Source organism: Salmo salar, chromosome ssa02 (assembly GCF_905237065.1).
Source record: "Salmo salar chromosome ssa02, Ssal_v3.1, whole genome shotgun sequence".
Classification (NCBI taxonomy): Eukaryota; Metazoa; Chordata; class Actinopteri; order Salmoniformes; family Salmonidae; genus Salmo; species Salmo salar.
The window spans coordinates 43865154-43887191 of NC_059443.1; the positions used below are offsets into that span (position 1 = coordinate 43865154).

The 22038-nt window shown below is 42.1% G+C and overlaps 1 protein-coding gene across 8 annotated transcripts in view; it reads right to left on the reverse strand.

Annotated features, from left to right (window-relative positions):
- Nucleotides 1-22038, reverse strand: part of plecb (plectin b) — a 189204-nt gene that overhangs the window by 131242 nt on the left and 35924 nt on the right. For 2 of the 8 annotated variants that reach the window (XM_045704625.1, XM_045704622.1), the window contains exon 1: nucleotides 13417-13743. The exons of the other annotated variants lie outside the window; for them this stretch is intronic. In XM_045704625.1, the coding sequence (XP_045560581.1) occupies nucleotides 13417-13462 (46 nt within the window). In that variant the 5' untranslated portion in view covers nucleotides 13463-13743. Of the gene's footprint in view, nucleotides 1-13416; nucleotides 13744-22038 lie in introns of those variants that run through there. 8 annotated transcript variants of the gene reach the window in all.

The window sequence follows — 22038 nt, forward strand, 5'->3', positions numbered from 1 at the left end:
TTCAAAGTAGATGCATACTGTACTACAACTATCAAGCAGGGAAGAACAAGTGCAATGGATTATGGTCATTGTAGTGAATTACCACATTTCTGCGCTGAACCCGGTTGAATATTTGCCCAGCGTCCCACATCGTTCTTGACGTGATTTCTCTCATGAATGATTTGATTTCTCTCTAGAGAAACGGTGCGCTCAGCTCACAAAAACATTTAAACAAAATTGGAATTCAAGTAATTAAACCGTTGTCAGGTCAATTAATTGTAAAAAAATAAAATAATGTAAAAATAAAAGGTTAAACCACTCAGCACTAGCCAGATATCCTACATCTGCATTGTTGCACAGGAATTCTGTCCTATTTTGTGGAATCCTTGCCCTCTGAACCCTCTGGATTTCATAACATAATTCAGGGATGGGTAACTGGCATGACCCCCTTTTGAAGGCCTTCAGTCGGGGTCTCAACTTACTGTTGCAGGTTAGAATAGTAGAATACACATGATTGAGAAAAACTACTGATTCACAACCAGACACTGATAGTTGACATGGGCTAACTGAGTGACTAACATCTTTCAGATCGGTAAATTAGTCTAGTGGCCAGCTGTCTAAAAACGTTGTAATCATAGTCGAATTACCCCAATTGATTTTGTTAGTCAGTCTCACTAAGATGTCATATAAAAAACAGCAAACATTTCTCTCCACCCTACAACAAAATGTGTAGAGGTGCAGGAAATTACTTATAAAATTGCAAAATCCACGTGTGGGTACGCAGACCCGCGAGCAACTGCGGCCCCCGAGTTCAGATTTTTCTATAGCCCCCAGCCCCATCAACGTTCCCCATCCCTGACACAATTTATTGGCTTTGCAAACAACTCTATTGACAGCTGACTTGGATTGACAATTAAAACATCACCAGGAAAATAACCTGGTTTTCTACTAGACCCACCACAGCAGTGCAGGTACAGTACTATAGATGTACAGATGTCATATCTTAATTTGAGCCAGTTTCACACAGAAGGAAAATAGTCCTGCAGCCACAGGAAATGAGAATAGCTATGTGGATTATAATTAATGGAGAATGTTTTGGGGGGTTGATACATTTTTCATTAGGGCAAATCAAGTCAAATTTTTTACTGGAAATTATATATTTTAGAAGCCTTTTTAAACCTTGAATACACTACACGTTTGCATTTCTTGCAACACCAGGATGATCAAATTAAGATACAGCATCTGTAAATCTCCAGTTCAAGGAGTAAGCTCCAGACTATCCATGTCTTCCTGTAGAATTCCTTTCATTCTGCCCAGACTGAGGCAGGCTCATATTAAAAAAAGCAAACAGCCACTTCATACACAAGGGGGCATGGCTTTACAGTAGCTCCCATGTACAGAATACTGCCCTTTCATCTGATATCAGATTCCATAAAAACAGCTACAATTTACAATTTCCTCAACAACAAAAAAACTCTTGCGGCTTTTCCTTCCTGTCTTTGTTGTCTCTCCTCCTTCAAAACTCTCACCAGAATCTGATTCACTGAATCCCTGAACATGCACACAAACAAACACACACACACACACACACACACACACACACACACAGAGAGTGACTTTAGGAAATATTCACAACCCTTGTCTTTTTCCACATTTTGTTGCGTTACAGTTTCAATATAAAATGGATTTAATTCATATTTTCTGTCACTGGCCTACACACACAATGCCCCATAATGTCAAAGTGGAATTATGTTTTAAGACATTTTTACAAATAAATAAATAAATAAAAGGCTGAAATGTCTTGAGTCAATTAGTATTGAACTCCTTTGTTATGACAATCCTAAAGAAGTTCAGGAGTAAAATGTTGCTTAACAAGTCACATAATAAGTTGCATGGACTCACGCTGTGTACAATAATAGTTGTTTTTTTATTGTCTACCTCATCTCTGTACCTCACACATACAATTACCTGTAAGGTCCTTCTGTCGAGCAATGAATTTCAAACATAGGTTCAACCACAAAGACCAGGGAGGTTTTCCAATGCCTCGCAAAGACATAGAATATCCCTTTGAGCATGGTAAAGTTATTATGGTGTATTAATACACCCAGTCACTACAAAAGATACAGGCGTCCTTCCTAACTCAGTGACTAGAGAGGAAGGAAACCGCTAAGGGATTTCAACAACATTGTAGTTACTCAGAGGTTTAAGGCACTGCATCTCAGTGCTTGAAGCGTCACTACAGACACCCTGGTTCGATTCCAGGCTGCATCACAACCGGCTGTGATTGGGAGTCTCATAGGGCGGCGCACAATTGGCCCAGCGTCGTCCGTGTTTGGCCGGTGTAGGCCGTCATTGTAAATAAGAATTTGTTCTTAACTGACCTGCCTATTTAAATAAATGTTTAAAAAAAGAAAAAAAAGAAGGAAGCCTGTACAGAACAAAAAATATTCCAAAACATACATCTTGTTTGCAATAAGGCACTAAAGTAAAACTGCAAAAAATGTGGGAAAGAAATTAACTTTAAGTTCGGAATTCAAAGTGTTATGTTTGGGGAAAATCCAACACAACACAGTACCACTCTTTATATGTTCAAGCATGGTGGTGGCTGCATCATGTTATGGGTATGGGTATGCTTGCCATTGGCAAGGACTAGGGAGTTTTTTGGGGGATAAAAAAAACTGAATAGAGCTAAGCACAGGCAAAATCCTTGAGGAAAACCTGATTCAGTCTGCTTTCCAACAGACACTGGAAGACAAATTCACCTTTCAGCAAGACAATGAACTATAACACAAGGCCAAATATACACTGGAGTTGCTAACCAAGATGACATTGAATGTTCCTGAGTGGCCTAGTTACAGTTTTGACTTAAATCAGCTTGAAAATCTATGGCAAGAACTGAAAATGGCTGTCTAAAGCTTGAATAATTTAAAAAAATGTAAAAAGAATAATGTGCACATATTGTACAATCCAGGTGTGGAAAGCTCTTAGAGAGACTTACCAAGAAAGATTCAGCTATAGTCACTGCCAAAGGTGATTCTAACATATATTGACTCAGGGGTATGAATACTTCTGTAAAAAAATATATATTTATGTATTTACTTTTCAATACATTTTCATACAATAACAAAAAATGTGTTTTCACTTCGTCATTATGGGGTATTGTGTGTGAGAAAGAAAATTGATTTGAATCCATTTTGAATTTAGGCTGTAACAACAAAATATGGAACAGATCAAGTAGTAAGAATACTTTCTGATGGCACTGTACATGTATATACACAGACACACAATAGACACAGCGTAGTACTGTATTCACAGCAGCACACACACAGGTGTATCCCCGCCATGTTTAGCAAGCTAGCTGCTCCACTAACTTCTACTAATTGTGTCAAAACAGCTGATTCCACAATTACAGTAACAAGTGAGATCAATGATGCCAAGTTAATCTGTACTTTGCATTCCTGAGTATGAAGAATGTTGCAGGAGGAATCCTACAACATCTCAACAACTGATGAAACTGAAGAAGATAAAGGGAAATCAAGAAAGAAGACTTATTGGAGAGATATAGCAGGCAATTGGAACAAACAAACAAACTGTGCGGTCAGTGTGGACCACCAGTAAGGTCATGTGAACCCCAGTCCCTTGAACCCAGGCCAAAGGCCAACCAGAACATGCCTTGCTGGGAAGCTGTCTGTCCTCACCCTTTTGTGTCTTTCCTAATGAGTCAGGAGGTGTGTGGAGGATACACTGGGGCTGATGAGTCAGCTGTAAAATAACACTGTCAAACATAGTCACACACACACACACACACACACACACACACACACACACACACACACACACACACACACACACACACACACACACACACACACACACACACCACAAAGGGCCAGGAAAAGGGTTAAGCAAACACCCACAGGTCAGGAGACCCCACCCCTCTCTCACTCTATCGTCAGAGTGGCGCAGTGGTCTAAGGTACAGCATCTTAGTGCTAGAGGTGTCACTACAGACCCTGGTTCGATTCCAGGCTGTATCACAACTGACCGTGATTGGGGCGGCAGGTAGCCTAGTGGTTAGAGTGTTGGGCCAGTAACTAAAAGGTTGCTAGATTGAATCCCTGAGCTGACAAGGTAAAAATCTGTCGTTCTGCTCCTGAACAAGGCAGTTAACCCACTGTTCCTAGGCCATCATTATAAATAAGAATTTGTTCTTAACTGACTTGCCTAGTTAAATAAAGTTTAAATAAATAAATAAGGAGTCTGATAAGGCCGGTGCACAATTGGCCCAGTGTTGTCCGGGTTAGGTTTTGGCTGGGGTAGGCCATCATTGTAAATAATCACTTGTTCTTAACTGACTTGCCTAGTTAATAAAGGTTAAATAAAAAATACAAAAAATGAGCCAACATTCATCACATATCCTACTGCGGTGCCTCTTGAAGTCTGACTGAAAAGTCAAACTTGTAGTGATAGACCGATGTCTAACAGCGCCCTGTAATCATCATCAGACTGGTGGTAATTTGACCAGGGTCAGTTTGTTATTGGCACGGCACTCTGTTCACATTGTCTCGATGATGGTAGAGTAGCTTCAGGTCGACACATTGAAGATCATAGGCTACACTCAACTCTACTAACCATCCCAAACTCCTTTCATATTGATACTTGTCTGTACATTTTGTTATGGCTTTACACATCGCCTAAGTAACACCCAAGAAAATAGCATTTCAATTGACATTCAAGGCCTATCCTCAGTAAAGTATATGACTTCAACTAACTCAAACATATTGTTTCAACCAATGTGTTTGACTGATTTTAAAAATCTAGTCAAATGGCATTATGAGTATTTTAGACTTATGCAATAGTGAGAGGGGGTTAGGCACGCCAACATCTTTCAGCCAAACTAGGTCAAGTCTCAGCACTCGGATTCTGAAAGAGGCTGAGGTATTTGATGCCATTCAGGGACTAGCCCAGCACAGTGAGAGGGCACAACCCAGTGCAAACACTCCACACAATCACATGGAGCTAACAGGGGCCAGTACTGTTACCGACTGTGGGTCTGTGTGGCTCAGTTGGTAATAGTGTGGCACTAGCAACACCAGGGTTGTTGGTTCAATTCCCACTGGGACCATAACATGTATAGCCTCGCAGCACTGTACTTTGGACAAAAGTGTCTGCTAAATAGCACACATTATTATGAGGGCAGTTAGAGCTTCATGGCTAAGAAAAAAAATCATTTCAAAATAGCTAATCAAAGAGCTTAACCTTTATCATTATAATTACCAATTAGGGGAATGTTGAATAATTTCTGACAGGAGGGTATGGGGAGGTAAGGGGGAGTCTCCCCAACCCCTCCTTATATCACACCTGGCGGGGTTGGGTCAAACTGTCTTTGGCAGGATAGTGGGAGGAGCCCTGCAGTAGGGCCTCTTCAGCCCCTCCTGGTCGGACGCCTGGTAAGGACTAATCGGGACATCTCGAGCAGGCTAGTGTGGGGAGGTAGGGAGGGGGCCCTCATGTAGGAACCCTCCCTTCTTAACTGAAATCTGGTTGAGGCAAATCGGAATATATGAAATCCTAAACAATACCATCCAGACTTATTAGGCATGGGCACACGTACTGAAACTACATGATAGTGTATACACTTGGTAAGTACAAGCGAAATAACACACTTGTTTGTTATGTTTTCTGTTGTTACCAGGAGTTCAGTATTGCAGTTCTTGGTCTGACTGACCTCGGCGCTAAGGAAATGAGGGTGCAGGAACTTCAGGAAGGCAGGGTATGTGGAGTACCTCCCTGCATGCCACTCACGTAAGACCCAGGGATTCCCCCTTACATAGGGTTGCAAAGCTACCAGTAATTTGCCAAAATTATCAAAATCCAGCGATGTCATTAGGTCTGGGCTTCCGGGGCTTCAGTCCCGGATGTTTTTGGTCCAGCCCCAAACCTTTAAAAAATATATATTCAGTATTTAAAACAAAATGATTTAGTGCCAAAAATAAACGGACAAAAAATAAACAATACAATAGGCAGTAGCAGGCACTTCAGAATGTAGTGGACCGCTCACCAGGCCTCGAATTTCCCGGCGGCATCGACGGCCATGGCCACTTGTGTTGCCGTAATGCCCACAAAAAAAAATCTGCGCCTTTCGGCCGTGGTGCCCTTGAGCTGAATTTAACAATATATCACAATATCTTTGACATTCTTCCTCACAGCTTGATCAGTCAGTGTAGAATACACCGCAACTTTCTGCTCGAGGTATCTCTCAACCGTTTCATGTCTTGAATTCCATCTAGTAGGGACATCTTGGATTAGTTTGTGGTTTGGCAGCTCCGGCATCTCCTGTTTTGTCTTGAAAACATGTGCAGCAGTTGTGCTTTTATGAAAGAAGGATACCACCTTCCTGATCTTTGCTTGGAGGAGAGAGATTGGAATCACTGACATTGCTTTTTGAGATGCTAGATTATTGACGCGAGCAAAGCATCCTATCTGTGGCCCCAATCCGGCTAGTGCAACTGCATTTACAATATTTCTAGCGTTGTCAGTGGTCACAGGAATCGTTACATTAACCCTCTCCAACTTCCACACTGCAACTACTTCCCTTAGCTCTCCCCCCAAGTTTACACTGGTGTGACTACTCTCAAGGGGACGTGTTTGAAGGACATGGCTTTTTATCTCCCACTCTGCCGTAATGAAATAAGCCGTCACAGTAAGGTAACTCTCTGTAGCTCTAGACGTCCAGCTGTGTGGTGTTAGAGCAACAGACCACGTTTCTGACAACTCACTCTCAAGGTGTTCTTTAGTTTTTTTGTATAAGGAAGGTATTAATGTCTGGGCAACACGCGTACGGGAAGGAAGAGTGAAGCGCGGCTCGACCACTTTAAACATGTTTCTGAACCCCTCATTCTCTACCACAGAGAAGTGGTTGCCGTTTAATTTTTTCGCCAAGTCCCACCGATTGGCACTTTGGGGTGATGTTGGCGCAAATGAGTAGTCATCTTACTCGTATAGGCTATCGGCAATGAACAGAGCCTACATGTTGTAGGAGTTTTATCCACCACTCGTTGGCCATCCCCGTTATAGTTTACGGGGAAACCGAAGTGTTCCCAGACGGCAGACCTGAATGATACTGGGGCGTCTTCTAGTTCTGGCTCGCCAATGCTTGCTTTGTTGCTCCTCTGCATTTAGCTAACTGCTAATTCCTTCACATGCTAATTGCTGCTACGATGCTCTCTCAGCTCTGTTCTCGCTGGAGTGAAATAACTAACGAGCGGAGCTGCATACAGCTACAAGACAACTTTTTTTTTTCTTTTACTTTATTACTGTGTGGAAATTTTTCCCACTTTAATTTATACGCCATTGGTTTATGCAGTAATATTTTTTTACAATGAAATATATTTTCCTAGCTATAATATATGATTAATGTATGTTCGGTTCGCAGTGCGTATCGAAATGTGCACCGTGGACCCTGTACCGAACCGTTTCACCCCTACCGTCATGTGATCGGGTCCTTTTCACAGGCATTGCAGCTCTGAATTAGGCTACAAGTGAAGACAGACACACTGGGGATGCATTGGCACGTGTCCTTATCGAAATTCAAGACGCATATTGAAGATATTAAAAGAACTATGTCAATCTACTATCCCCATAGTACAAAAGTTGACCTATTCTAATTGGTCAGCTTGTCATTCTGTGTGAGAAATAAATATTCCAAACAGACTGAGAATGTTGTGGGACGATAGATCCCAAACTAATACAATCACTGTACATTAAAACAAAATGTTTTGAAAAGCAATGAGGCTGATGCAACAGATCAGAACGTTTAGCTTAAAATGTTGATCAACTATTAGGCTATATCTTCACATTATAAAACGCAGCAATGCGCATACGCCAGTAGACCATAAGCGCAAATGTTCCAAAATGCAATTAGTGGGAAAACACTGTTCTCAAAAGCGCACCGCAAATACGAGTGGTTTCATAAGACAGAGATGATAATATAAACAAGTTTTAATGACTCCAATCTAAGTGTATGTAAACTTCCAACTTCAACTGTATGTAAATATATATATATACAGTTGAAGTCGGAAGTTTACATACACTTAGGTTGGAGTCATTAAAACTCGTTTTTCAACCACTCCACAAATTTCTTGTTAACAGACTATAGTTTTGGCAAGTTGATTAGGACATCTACTTTGTGCATGACACAAGTAATTTTTCCAACAATTGTTTACAGAAAGATTATTTCACTTATAATTCACTGTATCACAATTCCAGTGGGTCAGAAGTTTACATACACTAAGTTGACTGTGCCTTTAAACAGATTGGAAAATTCCAGAAAATTATGTCATGGCTTTCGAAGCTTCTGATAGGCTAATTGACATAATTTGAGTCAATTGGAGGTGTACATGTGGATGTATTTCAAGGCCTACCTTAAAACTCACTGCCTCTTTGCTTGACATCATGGGAAAATCAAAAGAAATCAGCCAGGACCCCAGAAAAACAATTTTAGACCTCCACAAGTCTGGTTCATCCTTGGGAGCAATTTCCAAACGCCTGAAGGTACCATGTTCATCTGTACAAACAATAGTACGCAAGTATAAACCCCATGGGACCACGCAACCATCATACCGCTCAGGAAGGAGTCGCGGTCTGTCTCCTAGAGATGAACGTACTTTGGTGCGAAAAGTGCAAATCAATCCCAGAACAACAGCAAAGGACATTGTGAAGATGCTGGAGGAAACAGGTACAAAAGTATCTATATCCACAGTAAAACGAGTCCTATATCGACATAACCTGAAAGGCCGCTCAGCAAGGAAGAAGCCACTGCTCCAAAACCACCATAGAAAAGCCAGACTACAGTTTGCAACTGCACATGGGGACAAAGATTGTACTTTTTGGAGAAATGTCCTCTGGTCTGATGAAACAAAAATAGAACTGTTAGGCCCTAATGACCATCGTTATGTTTGGAGGAAAAAGGGGGAGGCTTGCAAGTCGAAGAACACCATCTCAACCGTGAAGCACAGGGATGGCAGTATCATGTTTTGGTGGTGCCTTGGTGCAGGGTAGACTGGTGCACTTCACAAAGTAGATGGCATCATGAGGGAGGGAAATTATGTGGATATATTGAAGCAACATCTCAAGACATCCGTCAGGAAGTTAAAGCTTAATAGACGTGGCGGGCCTGGTACAGCTTCTGGTATATGTCCATTATGTTTATGGAGGGTCAATTAAGGAAGACATCCTCTTCTGCAAACCACTGAGAAACAGGACAACAGGAGAGGATATTTTTAAAGTACTGAACAGCTTTGTGACATCAAATGGACTTTGGTGGTCAAGATGTGTTGGTATCTGTCAGAGTCTATGTTTGTAGTTGTTGAGTGGTATGGAGGTTTTTGGCAATACATCTGCTGTGTATGTTCTATAGTAGAGTAGAGAGTGTTACAGTGAAGAGACCCACAGTAGCTACTGTAATTGCGTACTGGCAGTGCCTGTTGTGGCAAAGTGCAAGTTACTTGAAAAATATCTAAATCTCTCAATGTTCTCATCTCTCAATGATGGTCCCAGAACCCCTACTGGCTTTGGGCTATGCCCCCAATGCTTGCGAATTCTAGAAATGCCCCTGCTGGAATTTTTGCAAATTTTGATCATTAAAAGGTAATCTATGGAAATCCATGGTAATATTAGTCAATTATACTTGAATAACTTAAAAATGTATTAATATATATGTTTTAATCTGTGTCCATATTGTTCATGACTTTCTAGTGGATAGACCATATGGTTCAAGAGAAAATAGCCTAATTAATGAAAAAAGTATCTAATCAACAATGGCATTATTTTCAAATAACTCTGCATCTCCTCCAACTATTGTATTTTTCACAACTGCCACCAGTTTGGCCACAAAGCATTTGCAACAAAGACATAGCAAAAAAATATATTCTATACAGTACCAGTCAAAAGTTAGGACACACCTACTCATTCAAGGATTGTTCTTTATTTTTACTATTTTCTACATTGTAGAATAATAGTGAAGACATCAAAACTATGAAATAACACATATGGAATCATGTAGTAACTATATATAGACACACACACACACACACACACACACACACACACACACACACACACACACACACACACACACACACACACACACACACACACACACACACACACACACACACACACACACACACACACACACACACCGAAAGGTTGCTGGATCGAATCCCCGAGCTGACAATGACGGTAAATAAGAATTTGTTCTTAACTGACTTGCCTAGTTAAATAAATGTTAAATGTATATATATATATATATATATATATATATATTACATGTGATAAGGCTAAAGATAATTACAAACACCCGTGATGATCTGAAGAACCCAAAAAAGGTAATTAAATATCATGTGATAAAATTCCATAAAAGTTACAAAAATGCTGGTAGTTTACTGGTAAAATTTGAAAGATTCCAGTAATATACCCTCCCTATGTAACCTTACCCATACACTAATTACAGCTTGTGTGTGAGTGTGTAGTGTGTGACTGTGTGTGAGAGGTTCAGTGTGCCAAGGCTACTTGGAGGCAATGCAGAGACACCATTTTGCTTAACTTAGGGTAAAGGCAAGAGTTCATACATTTTTTATTTATGATTCCTAATACTCCCATTAGATCCAAAAATGACTGTTTGGCTCAGGCACAGAGTATATCTCAGTTCATTTATGGTACTACATAAATAAAAATGCTTGTTAGGCAGAAATCAGAGGGATTCCAGGATATTTCCTGGAGTCAAAACTGATTTACTGTAGTTTTCTCTCTCTAATAGACCCAAACTTTGAGTGGCATATTAGCCTTATTTTTTTAACCTATTAACAGTATTCTTCTCCATAACTTCTTCTTGACACACACAGTAGATGGGAGGTAAAGTACACACATGTGGTTGGAACATTTCCTGTGTAATCAGAGGTGTTTCCTTCAGACAGCAACACCCTTTGTTCAGTGTGTGCGTGCGCGTGGGTTCATGCATTTCGGTTGTGTTTGGGTCTCACCAGCTCTTTGCTCAGCTGCATTGCAGTGGCTTAATGGACTGAGTTTGGACGGTTTAAATCAAAACCTATCCCATACCGCTGAAGGCTTTTTTTTTTTTTCAGAAATTCACAGCCTATCGAATAGTGGAGTGGCTCATCCAGCACATGAGCTGATCATCCTTCCTCAAGTAAATGCTTTACCTTGCAGTCCGCTGCTCACTTGGTATTGACCCAGAAATGTGGGGAGTTTTCTTTAGACAATCCAAAGCATCAATACACTCTTTCAGGTTCCAAGATACCCTGGCATTTTTAACACACACACACACACACACACACACACACACACACACACACACACACACACACACACACACACACACACACACACACACACACACACACACACACACACACACACAACGACATCATCCCTCATGGGGAGAGTCTATATAATCTACAAGATACTATGACAGCATCAGATTAAGACCAGAGGGAGAAGACTAGAGGGAGAATCTGTATATTCTCTCCCTCTTCCCCAGGCCAGCCATAAAGCTCCTATTCATCATACGGTACAGTGCAGAGCTATATATTTAGATGGCTCTAGTACAGCGGTGTGGTTCACCGTGCAGCAGGGCTACAGTGGGTTTATATGGCTGTGGATCTCCGCCAGGAAGTCCAGCTCAGACTGAAATCGATCGGCGGTCTGGAGAGCTGATATACGAGAGGCTGCTGGGTTGGTGATCAAGGGGGAGATGAGATGAATCACCTATCTAGGAGCCACTTCCTGGCAACACACCCTCTTACAGCACTCACTGATGCACATGTTGTATACAATGTAACATACACAAATACACCCACCAATGCACTCGTGCAGGCACACACAAACGCAGTAAACGCACATAAACACACAAGTAAGGATATAGGCTTAAGACTGATCAAGATCGCGAATCACTAATTCGTCCAGTATCTCTATCCCAGTGCTGAAAGAGAACTAGCCTAATGCCCACTCTTCCCTGCTTCTTCACCATGACTGCAAATTCCTCCATCTGACCGATGGGCATTGATGACAAGGTGTCATCTAAAATGTATCAGTAGGCCTTGTCCAAATGTAGCACCATGGCGAGACCCAATGTGTTCTATTAGCGCGTCAGTGTTAACAGGCTAGCCTAGGGATGGGGCGTCAGAGAGAGTGAGTGACATGTCTGGAATTATACAGAGCGATTGATCCTGGACTTCCGATGAACACAGTGGCTGAGAGGAGTGCTTACGCCAGACTAAGAGAGGAGTCAAACGATATTATCCCCTCGCGCCAATCGTCCCATGGGTGTGGTAGAACTGCATTTGTGCTGTGCCAGCGTGAGGTTAGTGGATTTAGTGTATCCCCACTCAATTCATTAAGATCACACGCATGTGTGCACACACATACACTAACACCTCCTCTTTGCTCTCACACTCCCTGGTGAAATGTCATCTCAGCTCTGCTGGCTGGGTAGCGGGGTCAAGGAGTGCCCGCCATGACATCATTAAGTCACACCACTGTCTGGTGCTCCACAGGATTATTACTGAATGACTTCATTTTACACACACACACACACACACACACACACACACACACACACACACACACACACACACACACACACACACACACACACACACACACACACACACACACACTTCCGGCAAACAAGCAAGTCAGTATCGTGGACAACACCATCCTCATCGTCAACCTCATCAAAACAATCATAATTTAGGCTATGGTCATGCTAAATTGTCCCACAGTTGTCCCTGTTCAAAATAATACAAATAAATGGTTGTAGATAGTTGTTGGTCTACATGGTCGACATACTTAGCATTATTCTGCTGAAGAAATCACATGTCCGTCATTACATCAAGTCAACAGAAACTGTAATGGGGAAGCATGATTTAGAGGACAAAACTTGACTGGTTACTCCAGCATGTTTACATAGACCTAAAGAAAAGAAAATACAAATCTCTAAAATGGTTCATTCATAGGGTTTGATGATTGTACAGTTAAACAAACCATACAACTCCATGCACAAGGACTACTTTTAACAATTTCCACAGAAAATGTTAAGAACAGTGCAGATGCAAAGTTTGGTAACAGATTGACGGTTTGTGCTGTTTGTGTCGTCATTCTGTTACCAAACTTTGTATCTGGAATGTACCTAAAATTGTCTGTGGAAATTGTTAAAAGTAGTTGGATGGTTTCACTGTCTGTACTGTCTGTCTGTCTGTCTGTCTGTCTGTCTGTCTGTCAGTCTGGACAGTCTGGACAGTCTGGACAGTCTGTCCCTGGTTAAGTACAATGAAGCACGCACAGAGAGTTCCTCTGTAAACTCCCCCGTTACAAGTATACTGTAACTCTGCAGTGACAGTACAAAGATAGAAAGTACCTTTGAGAGAAATGATCTCCTGCTGAATGGACCTGTGGCCTTCCATTCTGACTCTCTAGCCTTCTGTTGATGGTTGATGACAGTTCTCTGTGATGTTGATGACAGTGACGATGTTGATGCCAGTTCTCGGTGCAGCTCCTACTGTGTACCTCTGCCTCAAGTTGACTTTGCAAGTGTCTGTGAGTCCTGGCTACTCTGACGCAGGCTTAGGAACTGCCCAATTTCTGTCTCCCTCTTTTTGCTCTCTTTCTTTCAGTTTCTGTAGTGCTGCTTGCCGGGAGAGGCTGCTGTGTTTGGGTCCCTCTCAAATACACATGCACACACACACCTTGTGTGTACAGGAATATCCTTCTGTGGGAAGCCCCTCCCTTCTTCCCTCCTCCTCCGCCTAAAGCCTGCTTTTCACTGGGGGCTGTGCCTCTGCAAATCACTCTCATTCACCATGACTTAGCCAATGGTTGCAGGGCACTGGCATCCGCTTCATTATAGCGCAACCAATCACAGTGTAACTCCGCCATTCAGACTCATTACTGTAACAAGTGGAGTTTGAATGATGGTGAGTTTTAAAGTAGAGATGGAGGCAGAGAGAGAGGGGGGGATAGAGTAATAGACATACAGAGCGATGGTGGGAAGGATGGAAAGTGAAGCTGGGGAGGAATAAAATCCCCGTGCCACGCCCAGTTCCGAACCAGACAGATAAAGATAAAGATAAAACTAAGGAAGGAAGATCCCTTATCAACGCACAGAAATGTATAGGCTAGACGCCATCTCGCAGAAGAGAATAGTGGGAGAGAATAGTGGGAGAATACGCAAACAGTAACCCCACTCTAAATCTGGGCTGTGACAATGGAAACGCCAACCTTCTCTATCAGTGTTAAATCTATGCTATATCACAACAGGGTGAATGGGTACAATCAGGACCAATCCCATTAATACAATCTCATTTCACCTGCAGCAGCACAGGTGTACTGTGTCAAACCTGATGTTATAATATTTCAAATCATCAGGCACTGCTTGACATCTGCATTACAAAAACATGATCACTGCAGAACTATTGACCTGGTAAAAGTCATTTAATTAAGACCGCCATCAACATGACTTTACTTTCACCATCTACTCTAATGCATACAGTAACTGTCCACAGTAGCAACTAACCAACGCTCAAATATCACTGTTTAGCTGCTGATCTGACATTGAAATGCCACTGGAAAAACTGCCAGTCTTTGTACTGTGTCAAATGTTCCAGTTTACGGTCCATGTTCAATTTCAACATAACCCACCCCATCCCATCTTTAGTGTCCCCTGGGTTCCTTCAATATTACACAGAGCCCCCAGGCTACACTGAAGACAGAAAGGCACAAAATCTGAGCATATTTCACAGCAACCTTTGTTCCACTCTCATGGACAGAGACAACTCTCCCTAAAACCACACAATAACTAATGATAGTAACGAGATCCTCATGTACATGATTGACTATGGGCAATTCCATGGTCAAATAATGATGCTGAAACTCAATTTAAAATGTATGCCAAACAAAAACAAGCTAGTTTCATAACAGAATGACAGTAAAATCTCCCTCGGTTATTTATGTTATGTAGTTTTCCTTTGTTAAATATCTACTCTGAATGAAGATTCAAAGATGTTTGCGAAAATAATGGGGTGTCAAATATGATGACACCTTGAGTTTGAAAAAAATCTATTTGCTTATTGAACTTCAGTAAGTGAAGTGGATTAACACCTGATTGTTTGGGTATTATTCAACACATTGACTATTATTCTAATGAGCTCCCCCAACCCCAAACAAGATCAAATTTGGTTGGTACGGACCAGAGCAAAACTGAACCAATCATAGACGTCTATGTTACACAAGTTTAGACATCACAGTAGAGCACAATAGAGTACAGTACAGCACAGCAGAGTTCAGTACAGTAAATGATACTGTACTCTACTGTAGTGTGCTCTACTGTACTAAACTCAACAGTACTGTACTGACCTATACTCTACTCAACTACTCAGTAAGAGCCGGAAGAGGTGACATTAACTTGAGAGGAGAAGGAGCGCGAGAGCGAGAAAGAGAAGAGACAGAGACAGAGAAAAGAGTGATGGAGAAGAGAGAGAGAGAGAGAGCGAGCGAGCGGTTGACCAGATTGCTTTCACAATTATGAGCGGAACATAACAGTATGCCAGTGGAAGGACAGTAGCATGTGAACCAACTGTGGTTTGTGACTACTATAACTTCCTATTTTAGCCAATTCAATTGCAGTCATTCTGTTAAAGATTTTCAGTCCTTCTGTTATGGATTTTGTAACAGAATGACACATATTACACCGGCCAAACCAGGACCGGCGCTAATTGTGCACCGCCCTATGGGACTCCCTGTCATGGCCGGTTGTGATACAGCCTGGATTCAAACCAGGGTGTCTGTAGTGACGCCTCTAGCACTGAGATGCAGTGCCTTAGACAGCTGCGCCACTCGGGAGCCCAGTTTTAATCACTTAATCAATCATAAACAAAATTGTTATCAGTAAAAACACTAATTGGTAGGTCTACCTTTATTTGTTACTTGTGTGAACTTTCATTTTCCGTCCTCATGATAATTATTTTTATTAAATACTGTATCTTAAAGATACAGTAGGTGAGGTTTTTCTAACATAGTTGCAAGACACTAGGCAATATAACAGAAGGCAAATCATTCAGGCAAAATTAAATAGAAATGTTGATATTAGTTCGCAAGGGACTTAACTTCAACATTATTGAAGCTTTGATGTATTTAGAATACCTTTTAATACTTTTTCTGGTATATGTTTTCTAAGACCCCTTTTCCATCTGTTTGACCAGAAATCAAAGCCTTGCTTATTCCTAATTTTAGGATGTAAAATGGTTGAAAATGTATATAGGTCTTCATTTATTTAAAAAATTACAAAGGCTCTTGGCTTTCATTTGACGCCAAATTTGAAATTTGAAGGCTTCTGTCTATTTGAGCTGGTACGTCTGTGTCGGTAATACTGTCGAAAGCAGCATTTCATTTGTTTTATTGTGTAGTGGAGCTGCACAGCTAAGTGTTGCTCTCCACTCTCTGGAGGATCAAGTTTTGAAATCATTGGAATTAGATTATGATAGCTAAAGAGATGGAGAAAACATCTGTCTCCGGATTACATCTTCAAACTAAGGGTAACTGTGGCACGGCATCCATGACATGGAAACGTGTCCATCATGCATGATGATGTAAACAGGTAAGATAGTCTAGCGTTAGCTAGATACATTTTCAGATATTACAATTTTTTTGTAATATCTGAAAGTGGTTTCATTTCAAGCTAAAGTATACTGTTAGCTAGCTAGCTAACGTTAGCTGGCTGGCTCCCTAGCTGACATTATTATTCGTATCCCAGAGCTAGCTAACATTGAACCTGGTTGGTTAGCTTCCATTATATTCATGCAGTGTTGTAACAACAAGATTTGGCACTATGTTCATTGTTGTTTAACTAGCTAACATTAGCTGGCTGGCTTGTTAGCTAACGTTACGTGACGTGTGTGATTTTACACGGTCTTTACCTAGCTAGGTTAATTGTTTACGTAGCTAGCTAGCTACATGTCTTAAGCTAAAATGTACTGTTAGCTAGCTAGCTAATGTTAGCTGGCTGGCTCCCTAGCTGACGTTATTATTGGCATCCCACAGCTGTTTGCTTCGCTAGTTAGCGCCTAATGTTAGCTAGCTAACAATGAACCTGGATGGTTAGCTCCCAGCATATTCATGCAGGGTAGTAACGACATGATTTGGGACTATGTTCCTTGTTGTTTAACTAACTAGCGTTAGCTGGCTGGCTCGTTAGCTAACGTACGTGTGTGATCTTACACTTTGTTTACCTAGTTAGGTTCATTGTTTACCTAGCTAACTACATGTCTTAAGATAAAGTGTACATCACGCATTGGATATGGCCGTAAACGTCTGCAAAGAAGCATTATGAAATTGTTGCCAGAGGAGCTGGTTAGACTGTTTTCATGTTATCCATAGGTAAACAAATCATCGGCCAGAGCGTCAAGTGTGCGCTCTGAACACTCCAAAGGCGAAACAAGATGGGTGGGGCTAAAGCTTAAGAGGGTGTGAACAATGCTGAATGGGTGTAGACAAAGATATCAGTAGATACCAAACATTCAAAAGGCCATTTTCTCAAAAGTGAGTTTTCCGAGTTTATCAACTCTCAAAGCAGAATAACTTTCCCATTGTTCCTCAACAATGCAGTATGATATACCATTTTGTAGCTCTGAGTCTCTATTTTATCCAATGTAAAAAACACAATTTCAAATTTTGCTACATAAGACCGAATCCAGGTGGTGAGTCATATATAAAGTCCCACAGTTGACAGTGCATGTCAGAGCAAAAACCATGAGGTCGAAGGAATTCTCCGTAGAGTTCCGAGACAGGATTGTGTCGAGGCACATATCTGGGGAAGGGTACCAAAAAATGTCTGCAGCATTAAAGGTCCCCAAGAACAAGTGGCCTCCATCATTCTTAAATGGAAGAAGTTTGGAACCGCCAAAACGCTTCCTAGAGTGAGGTGACCAAGAACCCAATGGTCACTCTGACAGAGCTCCAGAGTTCCTCTGAGGAGATGGGAGAACCTTCCAGAAGGACAACCATTCGGCAGCACTCCACCAATCAGGTCTTTATGGTATTGGCCAGACTGAAGCCACTCCTCAGTAAAAGGCACATACATTTTCTAAAAAGGCACCTAAAGACTCTCAGACCATAAAAAACAAGATTCTCTGGTCTGATGAAACCAAGATTGAACTCTTTGGCCTGAATGCCAAGCATCACATCTGGAGGAAACCTGGCACCATCCCTACAGTGAAGCATGGTGGTGGCAGCATCATGCTGTGGGGATGTTTTTCACCGGCAGGGACTGGGAGACTAGTCAGGAGAGGGAAAGATGAACAGCGCAAAGTACAGAGAGATCCTTGATGAAAACCTGCTCCAGAGTGCTCAGGACATCAAACTGGGGTGAAGGTTCACCTTCCAACAGGACAATGACCCTAAGCACAGAGCCAAGACAACACAGGAGTGGCTTCAGGACAAGTGTCTGAATGTCCTTGAGTGGCCCAGCCAGAGCCCGGACTTGAACCCAATCGAACATCTCTGGAGAGACCTGAAAATAGCTGTGCAGCGATGCTCCCCATTCAACCTAACAGAGCTTGAGAGGATCTGCAGAGAAGAATTGGAGCAACTCCCCAAATACAGGTGTGCCAAGAAGAATACCCAAGAAGACTCCAGGCTGTAATCACTACCAAAAGTGCTTCAACAAAGTACTGAGTAAAGGGTCTGAATACTTATGCAAATGTGATGTCAGTTTCTTATTTTTAATAACTTTGCCAAAATGTCTAAAAAACTGTTTTTGCTTTGTCATTATGGGGTATTGTGTGTAGATTTATGAGGGGGGAAAAAAACTATTGAACCCATTTTAGAATAAGGCTGTAATGTAACAAAAAGTCAAGGGGTCAGAATACTTTCCGAATGCACTGTACATGGAAATGACCCTATAATTCTGAAGCATCGGTCTGATTCAGAGTACACAACCCTGAAGCTGTCTTCCTGTAATGAATGGTGCTATAATGAGTCACAATCAGTATTGCTTTCTCTCTCTCATATAATAAAGGAAGGGGGGAGGAAATGAGTGACATACTGTTGACCGCAAAGGAACTGGCAGTCTAGCCATTCTGTAATATCAAGGAAAAATACATACACAAAACTGTGTGTGTGTGTGTGTGTGTGTGTGTGTGTGTGTGTGTGTGTGTGTGTGTGTGTGTGTGTGTGTGTGTCCATGGCTGGGGTCCCTGACTATTTCCTTATGGATGTGTTCCCTGCTATCCCAGCATTCCACAGCACCAGAGAGACTAAACAGCCAACAAATGACACAGAGAGATGGCACAGCTGTGTATGGGGTGACTGTTGTTTGGATTGGCTCACACCAGCATCCCTTTGGACCTGTGCCTCCCTCTCTTCCTGTACCTCCCGCTTTGTCAGTGTGACAGGTTGAATGAATACTAACCAGCATGTAACCAACAAAAGGCAATAGGATAGAACTGTAATGAATTAGATGTGACAATAGCAACAACACTCCCCAATAACTTCCAGATGGGTGAGCTGACTAACAGAGAAGCGGATCCAGATTAAAACTGGACTACTTTGAACTGGACTGCTCACATGTCACTCACAGCTGCAACAGGATGAAACAGGATAGAAGGTGTGGAAAGATGAATATGTCTGGCCAATTTAATTTGTCGTATTGCATACATGTGATTAAATGCTGAATGCATTTTTCCACACCGGACACACAGGAGTGCCTCATTGCTCATCATGAGAATCTCTACAGCATGTGTTAATGAGTTTGAGAAGAGAATAGCAGAGCTATACCGTATTCCCTCTACTCTACCCAACTTAGATCGGATGATCGGAGTCCCTAGTCCTTATTCAATAGGTACTAGAAATAAACCAGTGATACTAGTAGCAGGAGGTTTAAAGGATAAGGTTCATGTCAAAACAGCATTCCACTCAGAGAGATTTGTGCGCGTTTGACTAAGCCTAATACCCCGTTGAATGTATTTGTTGTCACACAGTAAACATTGTCTCCCAGATTAAATATGTCCAAATGTGAATCCCTATGAAAAAATATTTATTAGCATGCTTGATTAGTGTGTTTACTGTTTGTGTTCAGTCATTATCTTATTTGGTTGTCTGCTTGAATAGGCATTGGGCAAACTCAAAACATGGCTGCAGGCGGCAGGAATGGAAACCGAATTCATCCTAAGCTTATTGTAACTGCAGCCTACTGTATGAGTCAGCAAACGTCTGAAGTTTGGCCTGAGGGAGGTTTAATTGTATTTCTCAGATGCAGTTCACCAGCATCACTGCATGTTTGTGTGAACCTTAGTGACTGACTAAGATTTAGCTACAGCAGACCTGGGTTCACATAGCATTTGGCAACTTTCAAATACTTCAGCTGAGCTTGATATTCCCAAAAGTGCAAACCCTGCCCATCTTGGACTCCAGCAAGGCTCGGGCACACGTTCAAAGTATTTGAAAGATTTCAAATGCTATTTAAAAACAAGTCTGAGCTTCAGTATGGACGGGTGTATTCAAGATAACAAACAGTTGTGACTACAATTTTTTTTTTTTTGAAGGGGTCGTTCCAGTAATAGTAATCTTGATCACATATGGTCAAGGATACAGAGATGAAACTTTGTCTCATTATCAGTAGCGGGCATTTGTTATTGACAAAGAGCCTCAGTGGAATGAAGTTATGAGGCAGAGGCCTTTTGTCGTAACAGTAGGGCCTGTGTTGGAGCTATGTGCTTGTCTGCAGTTTATATGCAGAGTGCAGACTTATGGGGGAACATGTCAATCCACACAGCCGTTTATTAGTGGTCCCGGGTTACAAAGTGTTAACGCCTGCAAAAGGAATCCTCTTTTCTCCTCTCACAAAACATTGACGAATCCAATGGCCCGTTTCACTCTCCCAGTGATGTCTCTATTGCTCCATGCATCACTCTAAGCACTGGTTTTCACACGTAGCTTAAGTCAAGATATTACTGGCTTTCTGTGGAGAGTTAAGGGGAAGAGCAGGACTCTGTACATTTTCTGAGAGGAACAGTACTGTAGATTGCGCTAGCATGTGGATGTGGATCGAATGTGGGATGTAGGATAGAGAGCACTGGAAAGCGTTCTTTCTTTCAATCTACCACAGAAAGGCTGTGTGGGACGGTGTAGCACCTAGTATCGGAGTGGACACTCCCTCACAGTCCTGTCCATTTCAGAGCCGTCACCATTTCAGAGCCCTGTCCATTTCAGAGCCTTATATCCTTTCACCCCTGACTGTGTGGGCCATGAATGTGTTTGCAGCCCCTGGCCAGTTGACGCCGGTAGCCCCGCTGTGAATGTCCAGACAAAACATTCCATCTCCCTGAGGTCACACAGCCACACAAATCTCCAGTCCAATGTGACAGCTTAGAGCGCAGGGCAGCGGCCAGCCCTGGACAGATTTCCCGCAGCACTGAGAGAAAAGCTTTGCACAGAGCCAGTATCTGGTGATAAAACTGTTAGTCAATGGACAGGCCAAGGCTAAACACAACAGGTCCCAGTCTATTGATCACACACACTACAAAGAGGACACATACACTCACACACTTAGCAAATATCCCTGTGAAGCATCACTCACTGTCTACTTCATTAAAGTGGTGATGATGGTAACTGAGGATCTCTTGCAGGTGCACTTGAATAATCTCGAGGTTAAATACCACGCATAGAGTGTTAGACACACACGGCTGCATAAAATGCACATACACACACGTAACAGTATAGCTTCCGTCCCTCTCCTCACCCCAACCTGGGCTTGAACCAGGGACCCTCTGCACACATCAACAACTGACACCCCACAAAGCATCGTTACCCATCGCGCCACAAAAGCCACGGCCCTTGCAGAGCAAGGGGAACAACCACTTCAGGTCTCAGAGCGAGTGACGTCACCGATTGAAACGCTATTAGCGCGCACCACCGCTAACTAGCTAGCCATTTCACATCGGTTACACACACACAGGATATAATCCCTGTAAGAGTGTGCTGAGAGGGC